We start from the raw sequence: 24,987 nt of genomic DNA, 5'->3' as shown, positions 1-24,987 counted from the left end.
GAGAGGTGGAGGACCTGCCAGAGATGAAGCTGCTGGCAACATCTGGTCTGTCCCCCTTCCAAAACCACCAGCTGACCCTGTAAACATTCCAATTCTACAGAGAGCCTACCACTTCCTTTTCTAACGTACATCAGCATATATCCAAAACTAAAGAAATCCATACATAATGCACTCTTCATGAATTCTCCTCTACCAGTTTTCTTTTAGCTCTGTCCTATCTTGATCTCTCAGCAGAGATGAGATGAAGATGAATTAGAAATGTAATATGAACAGTTACACAAATTGGAGTGTCAGTTGTAAAACTATCATTACCTTACAGTAGCTTGTATTTTTAATCACTTTTGAAATCAAATAAATCTAATGAATTTTCTTACATGCAACACCTTTATGCTTTTGAGTGGTTCGAGACTGGATTCTGCCTTTAAAAGCAGTGGTTTAAAATTAACCATTGAGTGCAGTAATCTTTTTCAAAACACACTGCCTTTCAACATTCAATCTTCCATCCTCCCACTAACCAGTGCTTTCGTCATACAGTGGAACCTCTACTTACCACCATAATCCATTCTGGTGGCCTGTCCTTTAGGCAAAACAGGTTGCTGGTAGAAGCATTGTTGTGCGCATGCGTGAATCGCGGCAAACCCGGTATTTACTTCCGGGTTTGCCGCGGTCGCGACTTGGATTGGGCCCAAGTAGAGGTTCTACTGTATTATCTTCAACACTGCAGCTATAAATCTTTAAAACCATTAGAAGTCAAGACACACAGACATGTCCAAATGCAGTTTTGCTCAAAACCACATCCATTGCAGGAGCACACAAACATAAAAAGTCTGACAGCAGAAGTTTTAACTTGGCGGTATATTTATTCTATGCTTGTAACACACATTGACATGGTTGATACAATGAAGTAACCCTTGAACATAGGACAGCTACTATCCCTTACGGGGCTACAGAAGTAGTTCATTGTGAAATATTCAGTAGTGGAGTTTCTTGTGAATGGCGAGGAACTCCCATGGAATACTGTGTTGAAAAGACCTCAAGTTAGTGTCAAAAATCTTCCCAAGGAAGAAAACTTGGAACGGGAATAAATTTTTAGAACACCAAGATGTCATTTGGGCAATTCCAAAATGCCACAGAACAATCTTCAGCAAGGGACTGGCTCAGACTTTGAAAGTGCCAAGATAAGCTTCATGCAGCAAGGCACTGCTGCATTTCAGGAATTAAGAGCCTACGATGCCACATGGAAGTTGTAATGTGAAACTCGGGTGAGCATGTGAAAGAATCTCCACCCCATCCCCCAAGAGGAAAAAATAAGTTTTAAAAACGGCAAGTTACTATGTGGTTGCAGATGGGGAAGGCAGGCAGGCTCCCAAAGAACAGCACCACAGACCCATGTGAAGGTTTACATCAGTATTTGAACCAGCCCCTCTCTGCACAGCTTCGCTGATTCAGTGATTTCTTAGCCTGCTTCAATGCAACAAGCTGCGTTTGAAAGAGAAATAGTGGTGGCCCATCATGCGTACTGCCCCACCCCTATTGAAATGAAAGGTCTTCGCAAGAAGCCACTTGTCAGCACTGTTTGTTATTCTCACATCTTCCTCCAGGTGTGGACAGTCATTTCTCTATCACCGGCTTATGAGAAAAGTAACAAACAGAAACAGACAAAATATCACCCTTCAGCACGATTCAAGAACACCTTCTTTGGCCCACTTTCTGCACTTGATTTTTTTTTTAAAAAAAAAAGACCACTACTGTACACTTTTAATAGTTCATTACAGTTAATATGAATAGTCACAGCCGCATTGAATGCTTCAATATAAATGTACTGAGACTGCCTCTCTAAGGCAATCTAAGCTAGTCTAGAAGAGAAGACCGGAATCAGTAGTATTTTTTTTTTTTACAATAACTGCACAGGTGGACATCACTGAAAAACACTGATAGCTCTGGGCTTTTGTTTTTTTTAATTCACAGAAAGGAATGGACGGGTAGGCAGAAAGAGACAAATACCACACCGGTGTCAGATTTGTTCATCTCAATATGCACTCAAATATACAAAATCTTGGAAGTTTGTACAAGGAAACTAAAAGCAGTTACAAAGTGGTATGGTAAAAAGTTAATGGTTCATTCCTATGCAAGTTATCCATGGAGTGCCAACTTTCCCCATCTGCTCTACTGAACACGCCAAGTCCAGTTTGCATTACACTGGCTACCAAATCTGGTGCTGTCTCAAATCCAAATGCAACACCAAATCAAACACTGGTAATCCCACCACTGCAGCCATTTCCAGTCCAAGAGGCATTTTGCCAGCTGAACATCAGTTTCGACATCTGTGTTTCTGCGCATCAGCAACATCCAAACGACAGTTGGATGACCAATACTATCGACTTTTGTTCTTCTTGGAATTTCCCTAGATCAAAAAGAGAACACAGGAGATCAGCAGAACATAGGGTGCTGCCTGTTGCGGGCAGGCAATTTGTCCATCTAGCACAATTCTGCCTAGTAGTCTTATTGACAGCAGCTCTTCAGGGCCAAGCATAGATCTTTCAAATTTTCCCATTACTTGATCTGTAAAAAACAATAGATGTCCCTAGCACTGAAGGTGGATGACATTACCGTAAATAAGTCCCTCAGAATAACAACTAAAATGCCAATGCCCCACAGTAGAGGCTTAGATCCTGAGTTCTCTTCCAATGAAGGGAGCATCCTGTGAGCAGCAGAATTCTACTCTTCCCCTGAAACTCTTTGTGCTGTTCCATTCAAAAGTTGGGGAACAGTCTGAAACTGTCAAAGAAGGTACTACAAAGGGATTGGGAACTGGGGGGGGGGATATTACAAACTGTTGCATACACCCTTCCACCAACCAGAATCCTCTGCTGGATTGTAGGCCCTTTTGAGAAGAGAAGGGGCCATTCCATTTATTATATTTCCCAAGAATTTCAAAATACTTGTTTCTAGCAGCTTGCCTAATGCTTGTGGGTCACTGGTGTTCCTGCGAATAATTCCCTGGCCTGATCCAACAAAGCACCTGCATGCAGTGTATTCATTTAGTCGTATTTCCATTTCATATACCATTTGATTTTTTAAAATATCAAAGTGGTTTACAAAAAGAATCATGCATCACAGATAAGTTGGACATTAGTATTTTAGAGACCCTTAGTATAGACTCCTGCTTTGTACATTGTACACAATGGTGAAATTGTAGTAAAATAGAATCTTATCTCTTTATAGAAAAAATGTCATTTTTAACAAGAAAAGGCTTCTAACCAAGTCTCATGCAGGATAAGACAATCAAGGGTACCAGCACTGATGGGACGATCTGTTTAACACTACACTTAATACAACCCCAGGGTCCTTCAATAGTAGTCAAGTGAAAAATGGTAAACATAGGGGGTTGCAATAAGGTAAAATATGTTGGTTCAGGGGGCAAAGCCAATCACATCCTGAATCCCATGAGCCATAAACTGGGATGATAACAAACACGTGCATGAATAAATCTGAGTTACTACATATCAGAGAAGGGAAATTAATATAGAATGCTTTCTTGTAGTCAAGAAACTCTTTCCGATCTACTGCAAATGCCCAGAGATCTACCAGTTGATTCTCCGCTCTATTTTCTTTCTGCCCTTGGTTTACAGTACTTTGGCTGCATTTCAGTTTTGGAGTGAGGGAATTACAGGGGTAAAGACAAAGATTTCGTGGAACAGAGGTGACGTTTTGAGGAGGGGATTGAAGCTAGAAAGTGATAATTCTACCTTGTAGGTAATGCATAAATAAAAATGGGCACTCGCTGGCCATTTGTTATCAGGCCAGGGCCAAGATTTTTGTATTCATTTACAAGGTGCTTCACTACTTGGGTCCAGGGTATCTGATCCCTTATATCCAAGCCCAATCACAGAGATTTGTGGGGAGGGGACCCCTGTTGGTGTTCCCCAATGGAAGGGCTGTAGCTCAGTAGCAGAGCATCTGTTTTGCTTGCAGAAGGTCCCAGGTTCAATCCCCAGTATCTCTAGCTAGGCCTGAGAGAGACTCCTGTCCAAAACCGTGCAGGCAATATTAAGGCATGCTGCTGTATCTTGTTTCTATGTATGGGGCTCAAACCTTTCCTGCATAGGCTCATCCATTGCTTCTTCCCCCAAGAATCTGATTTCCCACTGATCAACCTGCAATTTGTTTCTGAGTGCTATACAACTGGGTGTGATAGCCAAGGGCAAGGTCTTTTAACAACAGTCTGTCTCTCTCCCCCTCCACTCCATGTAAAAACTCATGACTCATGAATTGATTGCTCTACAGCACACAACAAGTTTCCTGCCCGTCATCAACAAGGCTTCAGCATTTCAGGAGGAGTCAGAGGGATAAAACAAATGCTTGTGGGCTAGAACAGCCTTCAGTCCATTAAGCCATTTCTGTTGCTTCTTCCAGATTTACTTCACCTGGAAAGCTTCTCCTGACCCTGAAAAGCATGTTCCATACCCTCTAACATCAGTTCCCATCCTATTGCCATAACTTCTGGCAATACTGTATCAAGAACTTTGGAAAGGCAGCCTATAAATGTGTTTTTAAAATCTTTCTAAAAACCCAAAACCAAACTCTCATCCTTTCCATTCGCCTTTGGAGACTGAGGGGGTAGTCTCTGACTAAGTCTCTTCCACTAGCATATTGCTACTGCATTCTAAGTGGCATCCAGAACAGTGCTGATACTAAACAGAAGCATCAAGCAGAAATACTGTTAGTGCATGCATGTTGAAAAACACTATACATAGCCTGTACAAACTACTGCTAATAGTAAACTGCTCCTTCCTAATATGGCACATAGGCTGGGTGAGGAAAGTGCACATGCCCCAAGGCTGTACTGCGAAGTATCAAGATGTGACTTCTATATCAAAAGGCCATAGGAGGGGCCATAGCTCAGTGGCAGAACACCTGCTGGGCAAGCAGAAGGCCCCAAGTTCAATGCCCAGCACCCCCAGGTAGGGCCAGGAGAGAACCCTGCCTGAAATCGTGGAGAACCTCTGCCAAGTCAGAGCTAGATGGACAAAAGGCCCGACTCAATATAAGGTAGCTTCCTATGTCCCTATGGCACTCTGCCTGCAGAAGGGTAAACTCAAAACCAGCAAAATCCATATTGGGCTGAGCCATCTCATTCCACACTTAGTTCCAGTTGTGTGGATATCTTGCTGCAAAAAGTCACTACAGGGTAGGAAAACTGGTTGTCAGATTCTAAATGAAGGAGGGTAAAAGACAAAAAGCGGGCAGGACAATTATCATTCCCACTAACTGGATTGTGTGAACATTTCCCTATTTGTGTCCCACTGTAAATCCACATGAACATATAAAGCTGCCATACCAGGCCAGACCATTGGCCTATTTGCCCTTGTACAGTCTGCCTAACTGTGGCCTCTGCCCAAATGCTGTGACTCACAACTGCAATACTCAATCAAGGCCCTTTATCTACGCATTCCTCATTCAGTCCTCTTCCACTGCCAGCTCCAGTTTTCAACTTCTCCATCTCCTATACCGTACTACATTGCTCCCTATGCTTTGATCAGCCTCCCCTATTTGCCAAGCCAGTTCCCTCTCGGTACTCATGTGAATTCTCAAGGTCCAGCAACTTCTTTACCATTCATCCTCTTTTTATTCTTTATCCCAGATATCATTTCTTAACCTGTCCCCCACAATCACTGCCTTGTCTTCTAATAAAAACTCTATGGCTTCTGAGTAGGCGACCTTCAAAGTTCTGTACAACACTCTGGACACAGCTAGATATTAAGCAACAGCAGAGATGGACGGAGAATCCTTATTCTACAGACATCTCTCCACTCCCCAGGAGGAGTATTTTCCTTAGTCCACCAACAAAGAGCTCATACTTTGCTCTCCCCTCCCCAGCCCTTCTCTAAAGAGGGATTTAGTTAATTAGGCAGCATGTAGCTCTTAGTGTGATATTATACCAGAAATTGACAAGCATGCTCAAAAGAACCTGTGAACTCAAACTACAAAAAAAGAAGACATTTGTTGTATTCGGCTTCATTGATTCAGAAACTCATCTGATATAATCTTGCATTTGTTCCTTTTGGAAACTGAAGCAATCCTTCAGATGACATAGCCCAACACCCGACACACCCAGTAATTATTATTTTTTAAAATGTTATTTTACTTTATAGCCAAGACCATTTGCTTGTCAGGAAAAAAGAAAACAAGGAGTGAGGAAAGGAAAAGACAAGAAAAATGACATATGAGGGAGAAAAGAGACAGCATAACGCAAGAAAAGATTAGATTAAAAGGAAAAATATCGTTTACATTGTTACTCCAAAATGTAAAAGATTGGCATGGCCCCTGCACACACTCAGGAATGTGTGTGTGTGTAAGTGTGCTATCCTAAGTGACCAAGAAAGGATAGGAAATACTAGCAACTTGCAGGAAACCTGGCCTGCAGCCCATGCAACAAGATTACTTACCTTACTAGCCAGCTTTAGTGTATCTATTTCCTCCCGTTGTTTGGATAAGGTTTCATTCATACTGCAGAGGTGGTCGCTCATCATGCTTAACTGATCCTCATAACTTCTCTTGGTCGTCGTCAACTCATCCTGAAAGGTCACAGACATCGTCAGTTTGTTTATATCCCACAACTTCCACAAATACGTTTGTAAATAAACAAGTATAAATGCAATAATAGTGCATAATAAAAGTTAATAGCATGAGGTTTTCTCCGGTTTACTCAGACCTAGTTAGGAAGTTTCTTCCGAGGAGAACTCTGAAGTATACTGCAGAATGAAGGTCATCACAGATATCTGGGAATGCCATATCCAAAAGGACACCTTCGCCTTTAACTGAGTTGGCTCCTTTAATGCTTGGAACCATTCTAGTGGACATAGAAAATAACTACTCTGCAATGTATTTCCTTTGGGGGGGGCCACGTAAATTTGCACACAGGTTTTCATATATACAGTGGTACCTTGGTTCTGAAATGCCTTGGTACTCAAACAACTTGGAACCCAAACACTGCAAACCCGGAAGTAACTGTTCTGGTTTGCAAACCTTTATTGGAAGCCCAACATGTTCCGTTTTGAGTGTTAATACTTCTGATTTGAGTGCCACTCTTCCGTTTTGAGTGTTACGCTGAGGTCTGTCTGTTTTTGCTATTTTGTGTTTTTGTGGCTTTTTAGTTTTGTTTTTGTGACTGTGTGGAACCCAGTTCAGCTACTGAATGATTGTGTGACTGTAGTACATTGCTTATTGCTTTCATTTAACGGATCAATAGTCTCGTTAGTAAAATTCATGTTAAATTGCTGTTTTAGGGGTTGTTTTTAAAGGTCTGGAATGGATTAATCCATTTTGTATTACTTTCTATGGGAAAGGGTGCCTTGGTTCTGGAACGCTTTGGTTTTGGAACAGACTTCTGGAATGGATTAAGTCTGAAAACCAAGGTACCACTGCACACACTAGGGCTAGCTGCTCTGGCCGAATCCTGGAACCTGAACCAGGCAGCTTTGGGTTAACCCACAATTCTGCCGGAGTGGGTTGAGGCAGGCCCAGACTGGATCAGGTCCACCCAGAGTGATCCAGGACTGTCAAAAGGGGTTCATTCAGGCAGCGAGTAAAGGGGAAGAAGGAGATGCATAGGCAGAATGCCTGTGTCTCCTTCTGACCCCATCCTCCCATATATTTAGTCAGGGTCTTAAAAGTGTAATAAAACACTCTGAAATCTCCAGGGATTCAGTTCAAGGCCCAGATCTGGTGAGCCCTAGGTTGTTCCAGGTTGGTTCAGGCCCCAGATCAAGGAGGCCGTGCACAACTCTAATGCACACACAGAGCCGTCTGGTTAAACAAACTTACCTGCAACCTGGTGATGCTCTGTCTAGCTTGTCTCACCTCTTCCAGTGAGGATTCTTTAGATTTCTCAGTCAGAGCGAGTCGCTTTGCAAGTGCCCGGCACTGCCAACGCACACAAATAAGCAATGTTAGTTTATTTAGGCCGTCTTTTATGCAGACAATTATTATTTAAAAATCAATAGCACCTTCACTCATACAGTGGGGGCTTTACTGCCCTTCACTCATTCATCACATCAGCCCAGTGAGGTAGGTTGTTTTCCCCATTTTACATATGGGACTCAGCGCTCCTCAAGGCCACATGGCAAATTTATGTCTGAACTGTTTTCTCCAAACACCTGGTCCATCTACCCTAGCGGCTCTTCAGGATTTCAAGCAGAGTCTTCTCCCAGCTCTAGCTGGAGCTGCTGGGTGGACTGAACTTGGGACCTTCTGCATGCAAAGCAAGTGAGCTCTATGAATGAGCTGCAGCCGTTCCTCAGTAAGATTACAGATCACATTATCGACTGAGCCGCAATATCTTCATTCACTGTAGTACAGTGGTACCTCGGGTTACGAACTTAATTCATTCTGGAGATCCGTTCTTAAATCTGAAACTGTTCTTAACCTGAGGTACCACTTTAGCTAATAGAGCCTCATGCTGCCGCTGCGCTGACACCTTGCGATTTCTGTTCTCATCCTGAAGCAAAGTACTATTTCTGGGTTAGCAGAGTCTGTAACCTGAAGCGTCTGTAACCTGAAGTGTATGTAACCTGAGGTACCACTGTATTTCCAAAACTAAGAGGGGATTGCCTGCTTGTAAAAGCTGGAGCTTCAACAAGCCCTGCAGCCACAGATGGGTGGAATGAAGTTGCTTATCATATCCTCCAGTGCAAAAAAGGAACCTTCACTGTAAGACAAAGTTTGCATTTTCGAAGTAGGAAAGCACTTGCACCCTCACCTCTGCGTGGAAATGTACAGACTTGCTGTCGGCCAGCTGCAACTGAGATGTAAGCTCCACTATTCTTGCCATGTAATGGTTCTTTATCAAGTCTTCCCGGGTGTCGGCTTCTGGAGCCTACAAAGGGTAACATAAGAATTGTTACTAGCTATTACAACTCATGTGCAGAGGCAGCACACATCTTAGTACTGGATGCAGGAAGCAAACACAAGAAGGTCATTATCTGCATGCTTTGCCAGTGATATCTGTCTGGCCACTGTTACAACAGGGATACCAGATTAGATGGAGACTGCTCTAATCCATCAGCAGTTGGCCGTGGGGGGGGGGAGAGATGGGGCAAGTTCTCCTATTGATAACTGGGACAGTGAACAACATTGCTGTCAAACTGCACTCCACCATTTCCTGGAGTATCACATGTTTCCATAATCACAGCAAGATAAGCTCCTGGCAGAATAGGAAATGTCATAAAATGTATTTATTCATTTCCTCGTACATATATCCTGCCTTTTCTCCCAATGGCAGCACAACAATGGGACATTAACAACATCATACATGAAGTAGCAGCGCCAGAAAGAATGCTGATTACATTTCAAAGACTAGGGTAAACAACAAGGTTTTCACTTTGTGCCTAAGTGAGCACAACATAAGGGATGGGGTGCGGGGAAAGGACCAGTGTAGATTTGCAGATTGCAGTAAGGCAGGATGTAGAATTCTGCACCAAAATGTCAAGAAGCAAAGAAGATTAAGACCAAAAAAAAATGGTGGGAAAGGGTATAGTTCATCTGACAAAGTAAACTGAACAGCAGCTATATCAGGGACAGGGAATCTTTGGCTCTGCATATCTTGTTGGACTACAACTCCCATCACTCGCTACTCATTGACAATGCTGGCTAAACATGACAAGAGTTGGAGGTCCAAAATCTGGAAGGCCCCATCCCAGAGGGATATTTTTACATTACAGTGTTTTGACCAGGAGCACACAGGTATAAAGGGGTCACTTTAGCACCACTCTACAGTTCAGCTTAAAAATTATGCCAGCGCGACTCCGTCATGTTAAAAAAACATACCTCTTCATTTTCAGTGGTTATCAACATTCCGACCTAGAAAAACATTAGAATGACAGAATCAGCTCAAAGTAGTACATTCATTTTCTGATTCTAAAATTCATTTAAATGAAGTTGTTTCAATGGCTCCAAAGTAAGTTTAACTGGCTTTTGCCCCCAAAGTATGAAAAAGGTAATCACATTTATTAAGCTCCACTAATCTTAATATGAAAGATAAGTATATGCTCCTCCTTTCCTCACTGGAATCAATGGGGCTTCAACGTGGGCAACTTAAACTTTGCCCATGGCGTTCCCCCCCCCCCAATAAAAATGAAAACCTATTTAGTGGGATCAGCTTGCAAGTGTGTCAGTTTCAAACAAACACTGAATCCTGTGGTGTAGTGGTTAAGAGTGGTAGACTCGTAATCTGGGGAACCGGGTTCGTGTCTCCGCTCCTCCACATGCAGCTGCTGGGTGACCTTGGGCCAGTCACACTTCTTTGAAGTCTCTCAGCCCCACTCACCTCACAGAGTGTTTGTTGTGGGGGAGAAAGGGAAAGGAGAATGTTAGCCACTTTGAGACTCCTTTGGGTAGTGAAAAGCGGGATATCAAATCCAAAAGACACTCGGAAATGTCAACATGCATAATTTCCAACTCTAAGGCCCATGTAACATTACTTAGGTTTAATATATCAGATTACCAGGTATTTGAAATGGGTAAGCTGGCTGTTTGCCATAATAAACATTGACTGATTGATTGATTGACATGGGCAAGATCACAAATCCCACGCCTTAGCACCAAAAAGTTTAGCTCTGATGCTGCATGAAAGCTTTACCAAGGTTTGCGAGAAAGTGGACCAGGATGGAATTTACCCTAATGAAGTCCTGGCTGAAAACATCAAACTCTGGACAGGAAAAAAAACCTATTGAACACTGTCCAAAGTAACAGAGCCAGTGTGGTATCACAAAGGGACATCTGGGATCTGAATCCCTGCCATGAAGCTCACTTGGTGACCTTGGGCAAGTGGATATTTCTCAATCTAGAATAAAACGGTGTTACTCCATTCATGTTGTGCTGAGCTTTTCAGTGGAAAAGGGGAAAACAAATGTGAGATAAAATCAAGACACGTTGGCCACATTTAGGCATTTTGTTCAAGGCATCATGGATGAATATTGTGGCCACTTGCTTCCCTCCCACCCCTTCCTTTCATGCACCACATTCAGCACAGAGATGCTAATCTGCATTAAGCTGGAGTTCCTCATTTATATTGGGCTACTTGTAAACACTTTAGGACATGAGAATTCAGTTATATTCACTCCCATTACATGGGTTTGGGGTGGGTTTTTTGAGGAGAGAACGAAGGCCATGAGAGCTGTGTACATGAATATATGGTTTCTATGGTCACTCGCCTGAAAAATGTTAATTACAACTTTAATTTTAGATTTAACTAGTAGTCATTCCAGTTGCCCAATTTCCAACCCACATCACTGGGAGTAAGGTGCACTTACGAGACTTGCAGTTTGAACTGGTTCTCTCAAAGCCTTCTCTGCAGCATCCTCCTTCTCCTGTTCATCTGCATTCAGTGTGAAGAGGCTTTCCTGGGTTGCCTCAATCCTCTGGTTGCCCACAGAGTTTCTGAGCTTATCGCTTACTCTTTTGTTTTCTTTCTCCAACCTAATTTTGGCCAGCTGGGCCTCCAGCATCCAGTGTTCTTTCTCCTGCTCCAGTTTCGTAATCTTCTCTAAGCTCTGCTGGACCTAGAGAAGAGCAAGAATTAGCACTATGAAGTGAACAAATGTGAAGCTAAAGTGTATCTAAAAGTGTGTGCATAGTAAGTTGAATCATTGCTTGAGCAGGTTGTATCTGGAGCAGAGAAGAGGCAACAAAAGCAACAACCTGTAGCTTTGACATGCTTAAATGTGCACCCTGCAGGCTCACAGCTTGCACTGAAAAGTTTCTGCCATCCATAATGCCAAAAACTGCAAGCAAGGTTTCCATCTGAGCGCTGCATTTCTGGCTATTTAAAAAACAGAAAAAACACAGGAGGGAATAGAAAAGAGGGAGAGAGCAAGGAACCCATATGAAACTCAGGATGTGACAGGCAGCTCACATTTTTACAAACCTTTAAACAAATAATGTTTCCTTCACTTAAGAATGTAAACTTAAAGATAGTGTAATGTGCAAGATGCACAGCTGAATATATGAACCAAACAAATTCATCTGCAGAACGGAGAAAACGGATGCCTGCGGTGACAGACCAGATAAAGTTTTACAAACTAAGGAGATATGGTTTATTTTTAAACACCCAAGAAAAGCATAGCCCAAGTCCATTAGACTGGCTTCCATGCAACTGTGACAAGTTTGGCTAAATAGAATATTCGCCCTGGATAAGTGTTGCGGTTTTACATTATTCTCCAAAAGCTAGAGGAAGCAATATATATTTGGGGCTTCACGTTATGTATTCCTATCTATTTACTAGCCATTTTATAGAACAGCTCGAATTAAATTCTAGCACAACATGAATTGGAGAGAATTAAGAACTACAAGAGGACCTCTCAGAGATCAACTTTGGGATTTTAGCCACTAGCTCAACTGGCCATCTAGCTGGAAACCTGGTTCCTGAAACCAAATTTCCAAGCTGGACAACATGTTTGGCAGCAAATAGACCTGACAACAGCACCGTTCGTGTTGGAGGTTCTCTTCACTCACCCCACCAGCAATAAGATGACACAAAATAAACGGAGCATGCATGCCAATAAAAAAAAAAGCTTTGTATCCATTCGCCTTTTCTGTCTGCTGAGTTGTGGTGGGGGGGGGGGAATGTCCAATTTCATACACATTTGACCTTCCTTTTTTCTTTTTCTTTTTTTTGCAATAAGCCTGAGACCAAAGAAAGATGGAAGTGAAGTAGGACAGCAGATAATCAGAGAGATTTGATCCAAGCCGTCATATGTAGAGAAGAATAACCATATCAGACAGTGCTAGTGAGCTTCATGGCAGACTCACCTTTTCAGAGTCATACTGTCAAGATGCCTGCCTGCTCTAGTCCCCTTGTTCTGCACTCAGACCAAGCCTGGACTGCATGTGGAAGTCTAGAGCCAAGCATAACCCTTTCACTAGTTAGGCAAGGGATGCTTGAGATATTCAGTCTTTGCGAATTTTAATGCAAACTGAACCCAATAAAACACTTTGCAAACATCATTATCCTCCAGATTTCACACACCACAAATCTTGTGATGCATTTTTTGACTTGATAACTTATTCAAATTTGTTTTTAAAAACTCACATATTTTAAAATGAAATGCATTTATAAACAATTTTTTTTACTAATATTTTGTTTATAGGTGCACATTTTGTGGGGAAAAAATACATTAAAAGTAAGTATGTTAATACAAAATAATATTTTTCTTAGTATTGGAAGCCACCCAGAGTGGCTGGTGAGGTATAACAACAACAATAATGTGTGGAACAGCCTTACAAAGGAACAAATGCAAAACTGGCACAGTTTGCAAACACTCACCCATCAATTCCCTATTTAGAGATGCATTGCCATGAGCATTAAACGACGTTAGGACAGTGAGACTATCAAATTTAATACAGTTTCAGTGAGCGCACTAAGCTTAGGAACAGCTACGTGTCAGACGATTGAATACCTGCTGTGCAAGGCCTTCTCTGCTCTCCGTGGAACTCAGAAGAACTCTGCGGTTGGCCAAGGCCTCTTCATAAGGCACTGAATCGCAACACGGCTGGAGCCAAAAGATATACATGACTTCAGTGAGTTGGGTTACATATGGGAAGCGTTAAGTTCCCCCGCCCGCTTGCCCTCCCTTGCTAGCAAAAGTATTTGTTGATGCTTTCCAGGCCCCTGGTGGCATCTGCGCCTGGTGTATTACACTTTTTTGGGGGGGGGAGGCAGAGAACAAAGAGAAAACGCACAGCTGCAGCATTGCTCTGAATTGCCTTGGGCAGAAAGCAACAGAAGAAGGCCACTGTGCATTCCATGCGTGGACCAGATCTCAAACAATGAATGAAAACAGCTGCATGTCATTCGGATGGCAGGTTTTTCAGCTGAAAACTCCATCGGAAGTTCTGTCATACAAGCATGAAGGTAACAAAAGAGTTGTGGGAGATGCTGGCAGCAGGCAGAAAGAAGGGGGGTGGGATTAGGATGGTGTGAAGAGTCAACGATAGTAAGAGAGGGGCTGAAACCGGGTGACAAGGGGTCTAATGGGATGCTACGGGAGTCAGCATGCAACAGGTCTGCCCTTAAAGCAGCTCCTAGCTAATGACCAAGAATTCCACTCAACTGAACTAAAATTTGGGAGCTGCCTCCACTGTCACTTTTCTTCCAGCTATAAGCAAAAACCCCACCCACAAGCAATCAACTAACTTACAGCGGCCTGAGTTTTTAATTTTTTACCGCAATTCACATTTCATTAGACTAGTTCGGGACTGAAAAAACACAAGTCAGCAGATTCATGTGATTTATTTGCCACTGGACCGCTTCAGAGAAGAGGTGGAATGAACTTTATACAGTGTTTGAGTGCTCCTCCATATTTTGTTTAAAGTGTGACATGATGGGGTGTGGCGGGGTTCTGTGCAAGGAGAAGGGTTCTAGTCCTACAATGCAAGTCTGTGGCTTAGAGAACTACAGAAACTCCAAAGTAACCCAGGTTGATATTTGTGGCATAATAAAAGATGCACTCATGTTCCTCCCGCTCTCTGGTACCAGTGAGACAAGGAAGACAATAAGCCTGCAGTGGCCTCATCAAACTTTTCAACAGCTTTAGTTACACTAAACTCCTAATTAGCTCCATCCCCAAACCTTGGCCTATGCAAACATATCAAACCTGTCCAGCTAACAAATGTCGATAATCTCTACTCGACTAAGATGTGAGACCACCCTGCCCAGATTTTCCCACGCAAACTAATAATGACATTCCACCCATTCAGCCTGCCCCACCCACCCATATTTCCATAAACAGAGAGCGCAAAGGCTGCTTATACTGGTCTTGTATTTATCCAACAATCATCACGCTCTACAATCTTTCCTGAAGCTCTGCCCCAAGCAAGTATACAGCTCGGGAACAAAAAAATGATTTCATCAGCAACAAAGAACCACTTCTTCATGGGCGGAGAGAATCCAATCCCACATCAAAAGGATTTTTAGAGCGTGTCCAAGGGATCCAAGTCACTGCGCTACAGCTATTGTTCTTGAACAGGCACAAACCTTCTTCAGCAATCTCATGTAAGCAGCTGCTTTCTTCTTGTACTGAAGCATGCACTCCGCCGAGAGGGGGTTGATAAACTCCATTCCTCCCTTAGGCCCATAGCTCAGCGATGCAGTGAAGCAGTCTAAGTTATTGCTGAAGAATGAAGCAACCTAAACATACAAATGCAGAGATTTAAAATACTGGGCAAGTTTGGATAGTTTAGAGCTAGAAGAATGAGATGCAGAGAGAGTCCTGAGCTTATGTGTTCCCTTTCATCCTACTTCAGCAAAACCACAAGAAGCCTGGAACCATTTGCTTACATTTTAGATTAACAGCGGGTTGTAGCATTTGCAGCTTTTTAGGTTTGTTTTTTTTAAGGTGAGTTGTGGGGACATGACAGAGGTGTGCCAGGTCATGCCTGCAGTGGAGGTTTCCTCCTTCTCATATAATACTAGAAAACCAGGCCCATCTGAGCTGTGCGAGATTCAGGACAATGAAAACAAAAAATTTCTTCATACGGCCCACATTTTAAACCATGGAATTTGCTCCAAGGTGATGTGACGGCAACTAGCTTCACTGGTTTAAAAAGAGGATAAGACAAATCCATTAATGATAAAGCCATCAATGACTACTATTTGTTTATTTCTTTAAAACTATATATTGCTTGATTCTTGGGGGGGGGCACATTTCAAAGCAGTGATGTTACATTCTCCCTCCAATATTGGAGGCAGTGTGTCTCTGAATACCAGCTGCTGGGAGTCACAACTGAGTGCTTCTGCACTCATGCCCTGCTTTGGGGATCCCCACAGGCATCTGGTTGGCCACTGTGAAAACAGGATGCTGGACTAGATAGGTCACTGGCCTGATCCTGTGGGGCTCTTATGTCATTACATCCTTATGAACATACTTTCTGGCTGCATAATTTTATACCACCCTAAGCGGGTGGCGCTATGGTCTCTAAACCACTGAGCCTAGGGCTTGCCAATCAGGTCGGCGGTTCGAATCCCCACGGTGGGGTGAGCTTCCATTCTTCGGTCTCAGCTCCTGCCCACCTAGCAGTTCAAAAGCACGTCCAAGTGCTAGTAGATAAATAGGGACTGCTCCGGTGGGAAGGTAAACGGCATTTCCGTGCGCTGCTCTGGTTCACCAGAAGCGGATTAGTCATGCTGGCCACATGACCCGGAAGCTGTCTGCGGACAAACGCCAGCTCCCTCGGCTATAGAGCGAGATGAGCGCCGTCTGCGACTGGACCTAATGGTCAGGGGTACCTTTATCTTTACCTAAGCTTCACCCTCAAGGAATGCATCACAAGAACAACAACTTTCTCCTTTATAAAGATTTCCAATTTGTGATAATAAAAGAGAACTTTTGCATGAATTTAGATATAAATACATCATAGACAGGCTGGAAGCTCGTGTTAGTTTCACAATGCTGATTTAGGCTGCTGTGACGGGCGCTTTGTGTAAGAAAAGAAGTTACCTTGCCGGCTCCATTTGTTAATGCCACCACAGATGATAAGATGCAGTCGTTGGTGGTGATGAGCTTCTGCGTGGCTGTGGGGAGGTCTTGTTCCAAAGCAGCTTTTTGACTATAATGCTTATAAATATCTAAAACCAGAAAGAATTAACTTGCATCAGGTGTGCACACCGCCCTCCGAACCTCTCATTCAGATCCAGTCTGAAAATCCCAATTCTTGCTAAATGTCACTTTTTCTACCTGGAAAAGCACTTTCAAAAGACAGATACGACTATCTGTGGAGACAATCCCACAGAGATTAAACTTTCTGCATGCAAGGCATGCGCTCTACCACTGAGCTAGCTATATTTTGAGCAAATCCAGATTGCCTGGCACACCTAGACAACAGGAAAGAAGAATATAGTAGGAAGTAGCTAGAACCTTTTCATTATTGAGTATTGCCCTTAACGAAAATGGACCTCACACCTTCTGTTTCAGTGTAGTTAGGCAGAACCCTTTACATTATGCTAGCAGTACTTAATTTCACTATAAACCTTGTGCTTCAAACCTTACATGATATTTTCTTGAAACACTTTCCCCTGATTTCAGTGGAGAGCCAGTACTGAGTAGTGGAGGGATAATTAGGTTTCAATGAGAAAGACTCAGGTTCAAATTCACACTCCATGGTAAAAGTCAATGTAGGCCACCCCTGACCCATTTCACAGGGTTATTACAAAGATACATTACCAGTATTTATAGTTATTTTTGTATATAGTTGAAAACTTGTATCAGTAAAACAACAACAACAACAACACTGTATCTACACTAATAAAGTGCAAGTGTCTCTGCGTCCAGTCCCTGTGTCCGTGGGATTGCGCTACTGCGCATATGCCCCACGGACAGCCGTTGGGACTTGGAGCGCAGAGACTTCGGGCGGCTGGGCCAAGCTGTTGAAGCGGCGGGTGTGCGCGGGCACATGGCGGGTGCGCGCTCGCGTGAACGTACTTCTAAGCGGCAGCGGCCGTTACAAGTGGCGGCGGGCGAGCAGTCTGTTTTTTAAAAAGTTTCACCACATATGTTCTAGCGCCCGTTAATTTAACGGGTTTAAAGCACTAGTTTGAGTATAATTTGTTTCTCCCTTTTGTTGATGCACATACTAGGTAGGCCGACCATGCAAAAGCCATTAAATCTTTATGACATCCACCCACCACCCATAAAGTGTTAAGCGACCAGAGCGCTAACGTGTCATTTTTTTTTAATAAAAAAGCTATATATCCTTCAGCAAGTCTCACCTTTCATGACATCGTGAAATCCATTAAGGGTTGAAGCAATGTATGTGAGCAGAGAGCTGAAGTTTGTACGAAGCAGACGGTCTGGATTTGTGCCTGGAAGTTGTACAAAGAGCAGAAAATCCAAATGTAATGACAAGTGTCAAGGAGAAAAGGGGCATTTGCCAAATAGAATAGCAAAACAGTTTATAAGAGGCCTGGTTTCGTTAAAAGGATGGGGGCATTTCTGCACAGCAGTCGGTTGGACTAGATGACCCCTGGGTTCTCTTCCAACTCTATAATTCCCTGAAGGAGTTCATAAAGCAGCCTTCACGAACTTGGTGCCCTCAGGATGTTTTGAGCTGCAGCGCTCATCACCCCTTGCCAGAACAAACAACTGCAGGGCACTAGGTTGGCAAAGGCTGCCGTAAAAGAGCAATATGCAATTCAGCAGTTATCCAGCTTCCTCAGTCCAAAGCAGGGAAGGAATCCGAGTCCCTTAAATTATTGAAGTTCATGAGAAGTTCAGATTCCTGGTCAAGTGGAGAATTTGGATGAGCTTAGGGAGGGAATCCTATAAATACTACTACCCATAACCAAATTATGGAGTATTCCAATAAAATCAATTGAAGCGTTTCTCGTCCGCTTTGTGTAAAATACAAGTCTCACTCTTACTCAATGTTGATTCCAACCAAAGTACACAGATAAAAACACTGTACCTACAATTTAGGGAAGTTACGTTAACAAGAAATATATATATCCTAGCATTGTCATAGCTAGAAAAGCCCAGGAAAGGTACACGACTGAGGGATTGATCACTGGAGCATAATTCTTAAATATTTATATTAAAGTCATAATAGTGACTAAAAGCTAACTGCTCACCATGGCCTACAAACCCCTAGATACCCCAGATCCTTTCATACAATAAACGCAGGCAATGACATGCATGTAATTTGATGTCGGTCTGGCAAAAACAGAAACACCCACCCACCAGATTTAATACTTATCGCACTGAATTTTGAAATTTTAGATTTTGCAATACAGTATTTCAGCTGCCCTGGTCTGCTGCTGATACTTACTAGGTAAGGCAAGAAGATTAATGTACGTGTGCAACTTCTCAAAGACTGCAGTCAGCTTCTTCATGTCTCTCTGCAGCTCCATGTTCCTGGCTCTTAACGCAGCTGTGCAAAGAGAAGATTCACACTCTTCTTCCAAACTAGGAACATATGAATTTATGTTTTTAAAAGTGAGTATTATGGTGGTAGTGGTTGTTTTTTTTTTATAAAAAAAATACATGATATTCAGAAAAGATGAGATAAACATTGTGGGGTACTTTTCTGAACAAGTGGCTATTGAGGGTTTGTTCAAAATGTCAGAAAGGAACCCATATCAATCCTTCAATGATACATAAATTTAAGCAACTGGTTCAAATGCTGCTGTTTGCATTCCTTTCTCTTTACAGTACTATTTTATTGGTTTTAGGTGTCTGAGTTCTTAGCATTGTACATTGCTTTGTGTTGGAAAGGTGAGTTATATGTTTATAAATAAAATTTAAAGGGCAGATAAAGAATCAGTTAAAATTACTAAACAGGCAAACAGCTCTGCTTTTAACTTTGTCAGGCACCTTTATCACTTTCACCTGGCGGCATCCATTACAGCAGGCTATAGGTTGGTGAGGAAGAGAATAAACAAGGCCACTCCGTTGGCTCAGCTGAGAGACCAACAACTTCTGTTTCTGTCTCTCCTTGAAAAACTTTCTGCTGCAGTTGATTATTTTAAGAACTTTGTAACTAAGAACTAGTGCTTGAGGTTTTTTTCCCTTCTCCCTTCCAAAACATTTTCCTCTTGTGCTATGTATTTTTGATAGTAAGTCTGAGGATGGGGGCTGTCTTCTTATTGATCTCTGTAAGTCACTCTTGCAACTTTTTTGGGTTAAAGAGTAGGGTAAAAATGCCCAAATATATATACACAAATAAATACGTAGGTGGCTCTCTAACAAGATGCATGGGGGAAGAATGACATTTATACGAAAGCTGCTAAAACTCTGGATGATATTCAATGTTAGTCATAGAATAGATCCATTGTAATCAATGTATGACCATTCGATAACACGCTGCGCAAGAGATCCTGATTCACATTAAGCAATCTAACACTGGAAGCAATGCCCTCTCAGACAGATAATGACAGTTGCTATGATAAAATAAAGTAACTCCCCACCTCCCGCCTCCACCTTTGAAATATTCATTGTCAACCATCATTGTGAACATTCTCAAGAACCAGAGGTATGTTACCATGCTGCTCTCAGACTCTTAACGTAATTTATGAGCAGCACACTAAAATATAGTTCCCATTGTGCGGATCAAAAAGGGGGAAAGTACCTTTTCAACTGATAAGGAAGAATCTTCCTGAGAAAGCAGACATAAGATGCTAAGTAATCAGAAAAGGATTTCAATTTCACAGTTGTCTCCTTTGAAGAGAAAAGAAGAAAATGTGTCTCAGGTATTTAGCAGCAACCTGTGTCAGACATGGAATGTGAACAATAAAGACAACACAAAATCGAAAATTCTTTCTAGTAGCACCTTAGAGACCAACTGAGTTTGTTCCTGGTATGAGCTTTCGTGTGCATGCACACTTCTTCAGATACACTGAAACAGAAGTCACCAGATCCTTAAATATAGTGGGGGAGTGGGGAGGGGTATTACTCAGAAGGGTGGTGGGAATGGGTGATAGGCTGATAAGTGTGGAAAACCTGTTGACGACTCTAAACGGCTGCAGTTAGTCTTGCAGGGAAATGCAAGGGGTGAGATGGCTAAAGATGGCTTTGTATTACCAGGACTGTGACAGTGTCCTCAGTGATGCTCTCAAACAAGTGCAGCATTCCTTCTTCCAGGGGGCGAATGTAGGATGCATTTTCATGAAGGTACTGCGAAAACTGAACCAAGAGAGACCCATCAGTGGTTCCAGCAGGCACTGCTTACAAAGTAATGGGAACTATTTCGCGTTAAAACAAATTACCAGCACTGCTTTTGAGCTGCCATATGCTGGGGGTGTGGGGGATAGATTATTTTGGACTATGGGGACTGGGAGGGGGAGAAAGTAAGAGAAAGGGAACATTCAGAAACCCTGAAGCAAAACTCTATGCAAGCATTTTGGCCAAGGGAAGTTAAGATTTATTTTATTTTATTTACAAAACCACATCTTACGACTATTTAATTATAACCCACAGCTTCATCACTACAGGGTTCCCTAAGGCACCTTACTGTTAAATATTTTCAAAACAGAATACATATAAAAGCAATGCAGCAGCAGAAGCTCAGAACATTACTGCCCAACATCACATAACAAAGTTTTTTTTTAAAAAAAAATAGAATCTGGGAATTATTATTTTTATTCTTCAACTGGCTTTCCAGCATCTTGGACAGAGAGAGAACTGCTCTTTCAGCTGGAGGTGCCAGGGATCGAACCTGGAACCCTTTGCCTACAAAGCAGCCGTAGTGTTACCTTGGCAGAAATGTGCGGTGAGAAACTTTCACTCCATTCTGTACAATTTTGCACAAATAAGAAAGGAGATTCCGCTGTAGAAAAATGTAGCAAGCTGGCACACAATGCGCTTATCGTATGGCCACGTTAATCTCTTTACGTAAAGCTCACCCCAAGCCAGCTTACCTTCTGATTTAATGGCGATATTGTATCTGTGGCAGAATCAACAGGGAAAATCTGGACTCGCTGTTCTGTGTAGGTATGGAAATTCAGAAGGGCCGTCACCAGGTCTTGAACAAAGGCCAGCGCTTGGCCAGCAAGGTCACGCAGCTTCAACTGCAAGGTACAAAGAGCAGTGATGCAGCTCAGTCTTATTTTGATGGAGAGCAATCTCTTTTACACAAAAGGCCTTTCCCAGAACTGCTCCTAACTGAACAAACAGAAGATTCAAATATGACAGACCTCCTCCCTGCTGCACAGGTTCTTCTGTTGAAGAAGCAGAATAAGAGCACTGTGATCTGATTGTATCGGGCAAAATCTTGTTGATAATAATAATGATATTTTTTTATTTGTACTCTGCCCTCCCCAGCCGGAGCCAGGCTCAGGGCGGCTAACATCATGAAACTAAGACAGTATACAAAGAACATAAGAACATAAAAACAGGCGATCAATAAGTTAAAATACATCTTAAAATTAGTTCAGAGCAAATTAAAATCTGGACAGATGGCAGTCCACAGGTAAAATTGAGAGTGGTTGATATTCTCCAGGGCCAACTGTTACCACTGGTCTTATAAAGGACCTGTGAGTGGGGTAGGAGGCCTCTTTAAATGCTTGTTCTTATACAGAAAGAAAAGAATCAGACTGAACCCCGACCAAAGGCCTGGCAGAACAGCTCCGTCTTGCAGGCCCTGCGGAAAGATGTCAAATCCCGCAGGGCCCTAGTCTCTTGTGAGAGAGTGTTCCACCAGGCCGGGGCCGGGGCCGAAAATATATTGGTGCTTCTCATTCATTTTTCAGTAACCAAACCAGAATGCATTTTGTGGTGGGAATGAAAACCAATATACTTCACAAGTAGTGTTCTACTAGGCATCCTTCTATTGTCTTAATTGTTTAGAAGACCACGTGCAAAGACTCAGACAGCAGCAAGTTTTACCATATTAAAATCTGAACCTAGAGAGCTGGAGCAGTGCTGTACTTCTGTCCTCATCTACAGCACTAATGCCAAGTTCTTTTTCAGTCTTGGGTGGGTGGGGCTGAGACAAATGACTTTTTGTCATCTCCAAGGAGCAGAATTCTGGGAGAGCCCATTCTACCTCTGAAAACAGGTGACTGCTCTTTTTACTCTTATGTCAAGTTGCCACCAACAGACGATCTTACACAGCTTTTACCTAACCCCCCCCCTTTTGCAGTCATGAATACTTGGGAGGCATTAACCAAGATCTGGCAAAATGGGAAACCCCAGGCAAATGGCAATAAAGGGTTGGCAAGAAGCAAAGGACTTTGGGGAAAAAGCTTAATATCCAACATGTTTCAGATCTCTTGGGTTCTTCATCAAGGAGTTTCAAATACAGAAGTTTAATTTCTTGTATGATCTTCCACAGTATGAGGAAATTGGAGGCAGTCTAACAAAAGACTAAATTTCAGTCCCCGATGAGGTGCCTGAGAAGTCCGAAATGCATTGCCTTATAGTTCTATGGTTATATTATTTGCTTTGCACTTTCCCAAAGCCTTAAGCCAAAGATGTTGCAAACTTTTTAGGTTAATAATTCAGGTTTATTACTCACCTGTCGCCTTCTACTGTGTAATGGCACATTCAAAGCATTATACTGGCTAGACCCTACAAAAAGAATCAAAGTATTACAGCAATTATTTTCTCTCTCTGAGAGCCATTCAAGAACAGAGAAGCATCTTTTTCAAGCTGAGCGGCTGACTCCTAGAGCTAGTAAAATGCTAAAAATTCAAATAAATGAATGGGATATTGGCAGGTGCATGTGTCATTACAGAATAACACATTTCTTTTTTTTTTTAATAAGAATTTATTGGTATTTTCATAACAAACATACACCCACACCCACACCTACATATACAGAATAACACATTTCAACCGCGATCACCTTAGGATTTCTAAAGTTCTTTTTCAACAATATAATAGCATGATATTGTTAAAACTATATCCCACCTTTCTGTCTCAAATACCAGGTAGGTGAGGAATATCTGTATAAATAAATGGAAGACACTTAAGGCCACCTTAAGGCCACAAAGAACTAAAATTTGGATTGAGAACTTCCTAATTTACAGCTCAGTTTTTTTTTAGCAAATACAGTGCACTAATCCATTTATATTAGGCACATGGATTTCTTAGTATGCAAGGCAAATGAGACACCTAAATTAATGGTAGGCATTAATCCATAAAACAAGCATCTATTTCAGTAGTTCCACTTGGCAGACTTGCAACATTTGCCACACACCTTGTCACCTTAAGCTAATTATGTTTCTCAATGCTCAGGTGGTAACAATAAATTCAAGACAACTTATAAAACGCCCAGCCTCGTCAAAGCTAAATTGCGGGAATAAAAGACAATTAAACCTAAACCCACAACTGGCTTAATTCCCAACAAGCTAGCCTTTAAAAAAAAAACCAAACCTACAACAAATGCCACCAAAGCTTAGGAACTGTCTACTGGGATAAGACGAGTTTCCACAGTAAATACCTATCTAGGTGTCATTAACAATCTGAACTTAGAGCACAATAGCCAGTTTACAAGAGCATTCCTGACCCTGAGAGCAAGGGCATGCAACTATTATGGGAATGGAGACTGCATTCCCTTGAGAAAAGTGATTGGGGCCTGCAAAAGCCAATGTTGGCAGGAACATCCCTTTTTCTCTCTTCTCTCATTCATACACATTCATCCCTCTCTCTCTCATTCATTCCTCCCTCCCTCCACCCCCACCCAGCAGAGTCTACCTCTCTCTGGGATGTCTCCAGCCTCTCCCACTCATTTATATGCTCTCATAAACAGGAATACAACAAAGCAGTGGCTAACACAAAGCTGGGAAGTACAGGGAAGACCTCTTCACCAAGTGTCCCATGGGTTGCCGGCCTGTGTCTTTAGAGGGTATGTAGAAAGTGGATGAGTCTTAGGTACAAAAAGCCCCAAGCAATGAATGGTTTCAGCTATTCAAGCAAGCCGCAGAGGATAAACAAGTGGCTCAGGACTTTTCTCTGATGTGCCACCTGGAACTGCATCTCTTTGCATGGGAAGGGGACAGGAACAAGCCTTTACTTTCAATGTTAATGAAGGAATAATAAAGAAGAGAGACAAGCACCATTCAGTGGCTCATTCTGTGGCCAGCAATTGTTTGATTACCCCCAGCCACCCTGCCCTAATAACAATTTTCACTGCATCATCCCTCATTTGATTGTATGTAGAATGTTATGGCATTCCCAGAAGACTATGCATGAGAGAGACAGTCTGTTACTAGGAGCACAGGGCAGCTGCCAAAAAGGGCAGCTATCTGTCACCTTGCCCTGCCCATCACTTAATAGGTACCTGTACCTGTCTTGGTGCAATTACTGCAATTGTTTCACTACCCCTGTTCCATATTTGTTGGCATAGGCAGAAAATTTGTGTAATTGCATCCATACATTGGTTAACCTGTACTACACACTACAGAAACGGAGATGGAAATTTAACACAGCACTGCCATTTTCAGCAGCAGCCCTGTGTGCCTTATCAAACATAATTCCAGCCAAAGTCTGGTTGCTG

General features: G+C 42.4%; 1 protein-coding gene across 3 annotated transcripts in view; it reads right to left on the bottom strand.

Annotated features, from left to right (window-relative positions):
- Positions 1 to 840: 840 nt before the first annotated feature.
- The window catches only part of PPP1R21 (protein phosphatase 1 regulatory subunit 21), a 38,015-nt gene continuing 13,868 nt past the window's right edge, over positions 841 to 24,987 (bottom strand). For 2 of the 3 annotated variants that reach the window (XM_033145065.1, XM_033145066.1), the window contains exons 8-22: positions 23,005 to 23,057; positions 21,407 to 21,556; positions 20,571 to 20,672; positions 20,119 to 20,207; positions 18,820 to 18,956; positions 17,765 to 17,857; positions 16,497 to 16,624; positions 15,035 to 15,187; positions 13,458 to 13,550; positions 11,313 to 11,561; positions 9,829 to 9,861; positions 8,762 to 8,878; positions 7,828 to 7,926; positions 6,450 to 6,578; positions 841 to 2,404 (exon numbers count right to left, since the gene is read on the bottom strand). In XM_033145065.1, the coding sequence (XP_033000956.1) occupies positions 2,375 to 2,404; positions 6,450 to 6,578; positions 7,828 to 7,926; positions 8,762 to 8,878; positions 9,829 to 9,861; positions 11,313 to 11,561; positions 13,458 to 13,550; positions 15,035 to 15,187; positions 16,497 to 16,624; positions 17,765 to 17,857; positions 18,820 to 18,956; positions 20,119 to 20,207; positions 20,571 to 20,672; positions 21,407 to 21,556; positions 23,005 to 23,057 (1,655 nt within the window). In that variant the 3' untranslated portion in view covers positions 841 to 2,374. The remainder of the gene's footprint in view (positions 2,405 to 6,449; positions 6,579 to 7,827; positions 7,927 to 8,761; positions 8,879 to 9,828; positions 9,862 to 11,312; positions 11,562 to 13,457; positions 13,551 to 15,034; positions 15,188 to 16,496; positions 16,625 to 17,764; positions 17,858 to 18,819; positions 18,957 to 20,118; positions 20,208 to 20,570; positions 20,673 to 21,406; positions 21,557 to 23,004; positions 23,058 to 24,987) is intronic. The other variant, XM_033145067.1, reaches the window with a different exon arrangement.

Source organism: Lacerta agilis, chromosome 3 (assembly GCF_009819535.1).
Source record: "Lacerta agilis isolate rLacAgi1 chromosome 3, rLacAgi1.pri, whole genome shotgun sequence".
NCBI lineage: Eukaryota > Metazoa > Chordata > Lepidosauria > Squamata > Lacertidae > Lacerta > Lacerta agilis.
The sequence above is the reverse complement of the archived record's forward strand: the minus strand, read 5'-3'. Positions and strand labels throughout refer to the sequence as shown.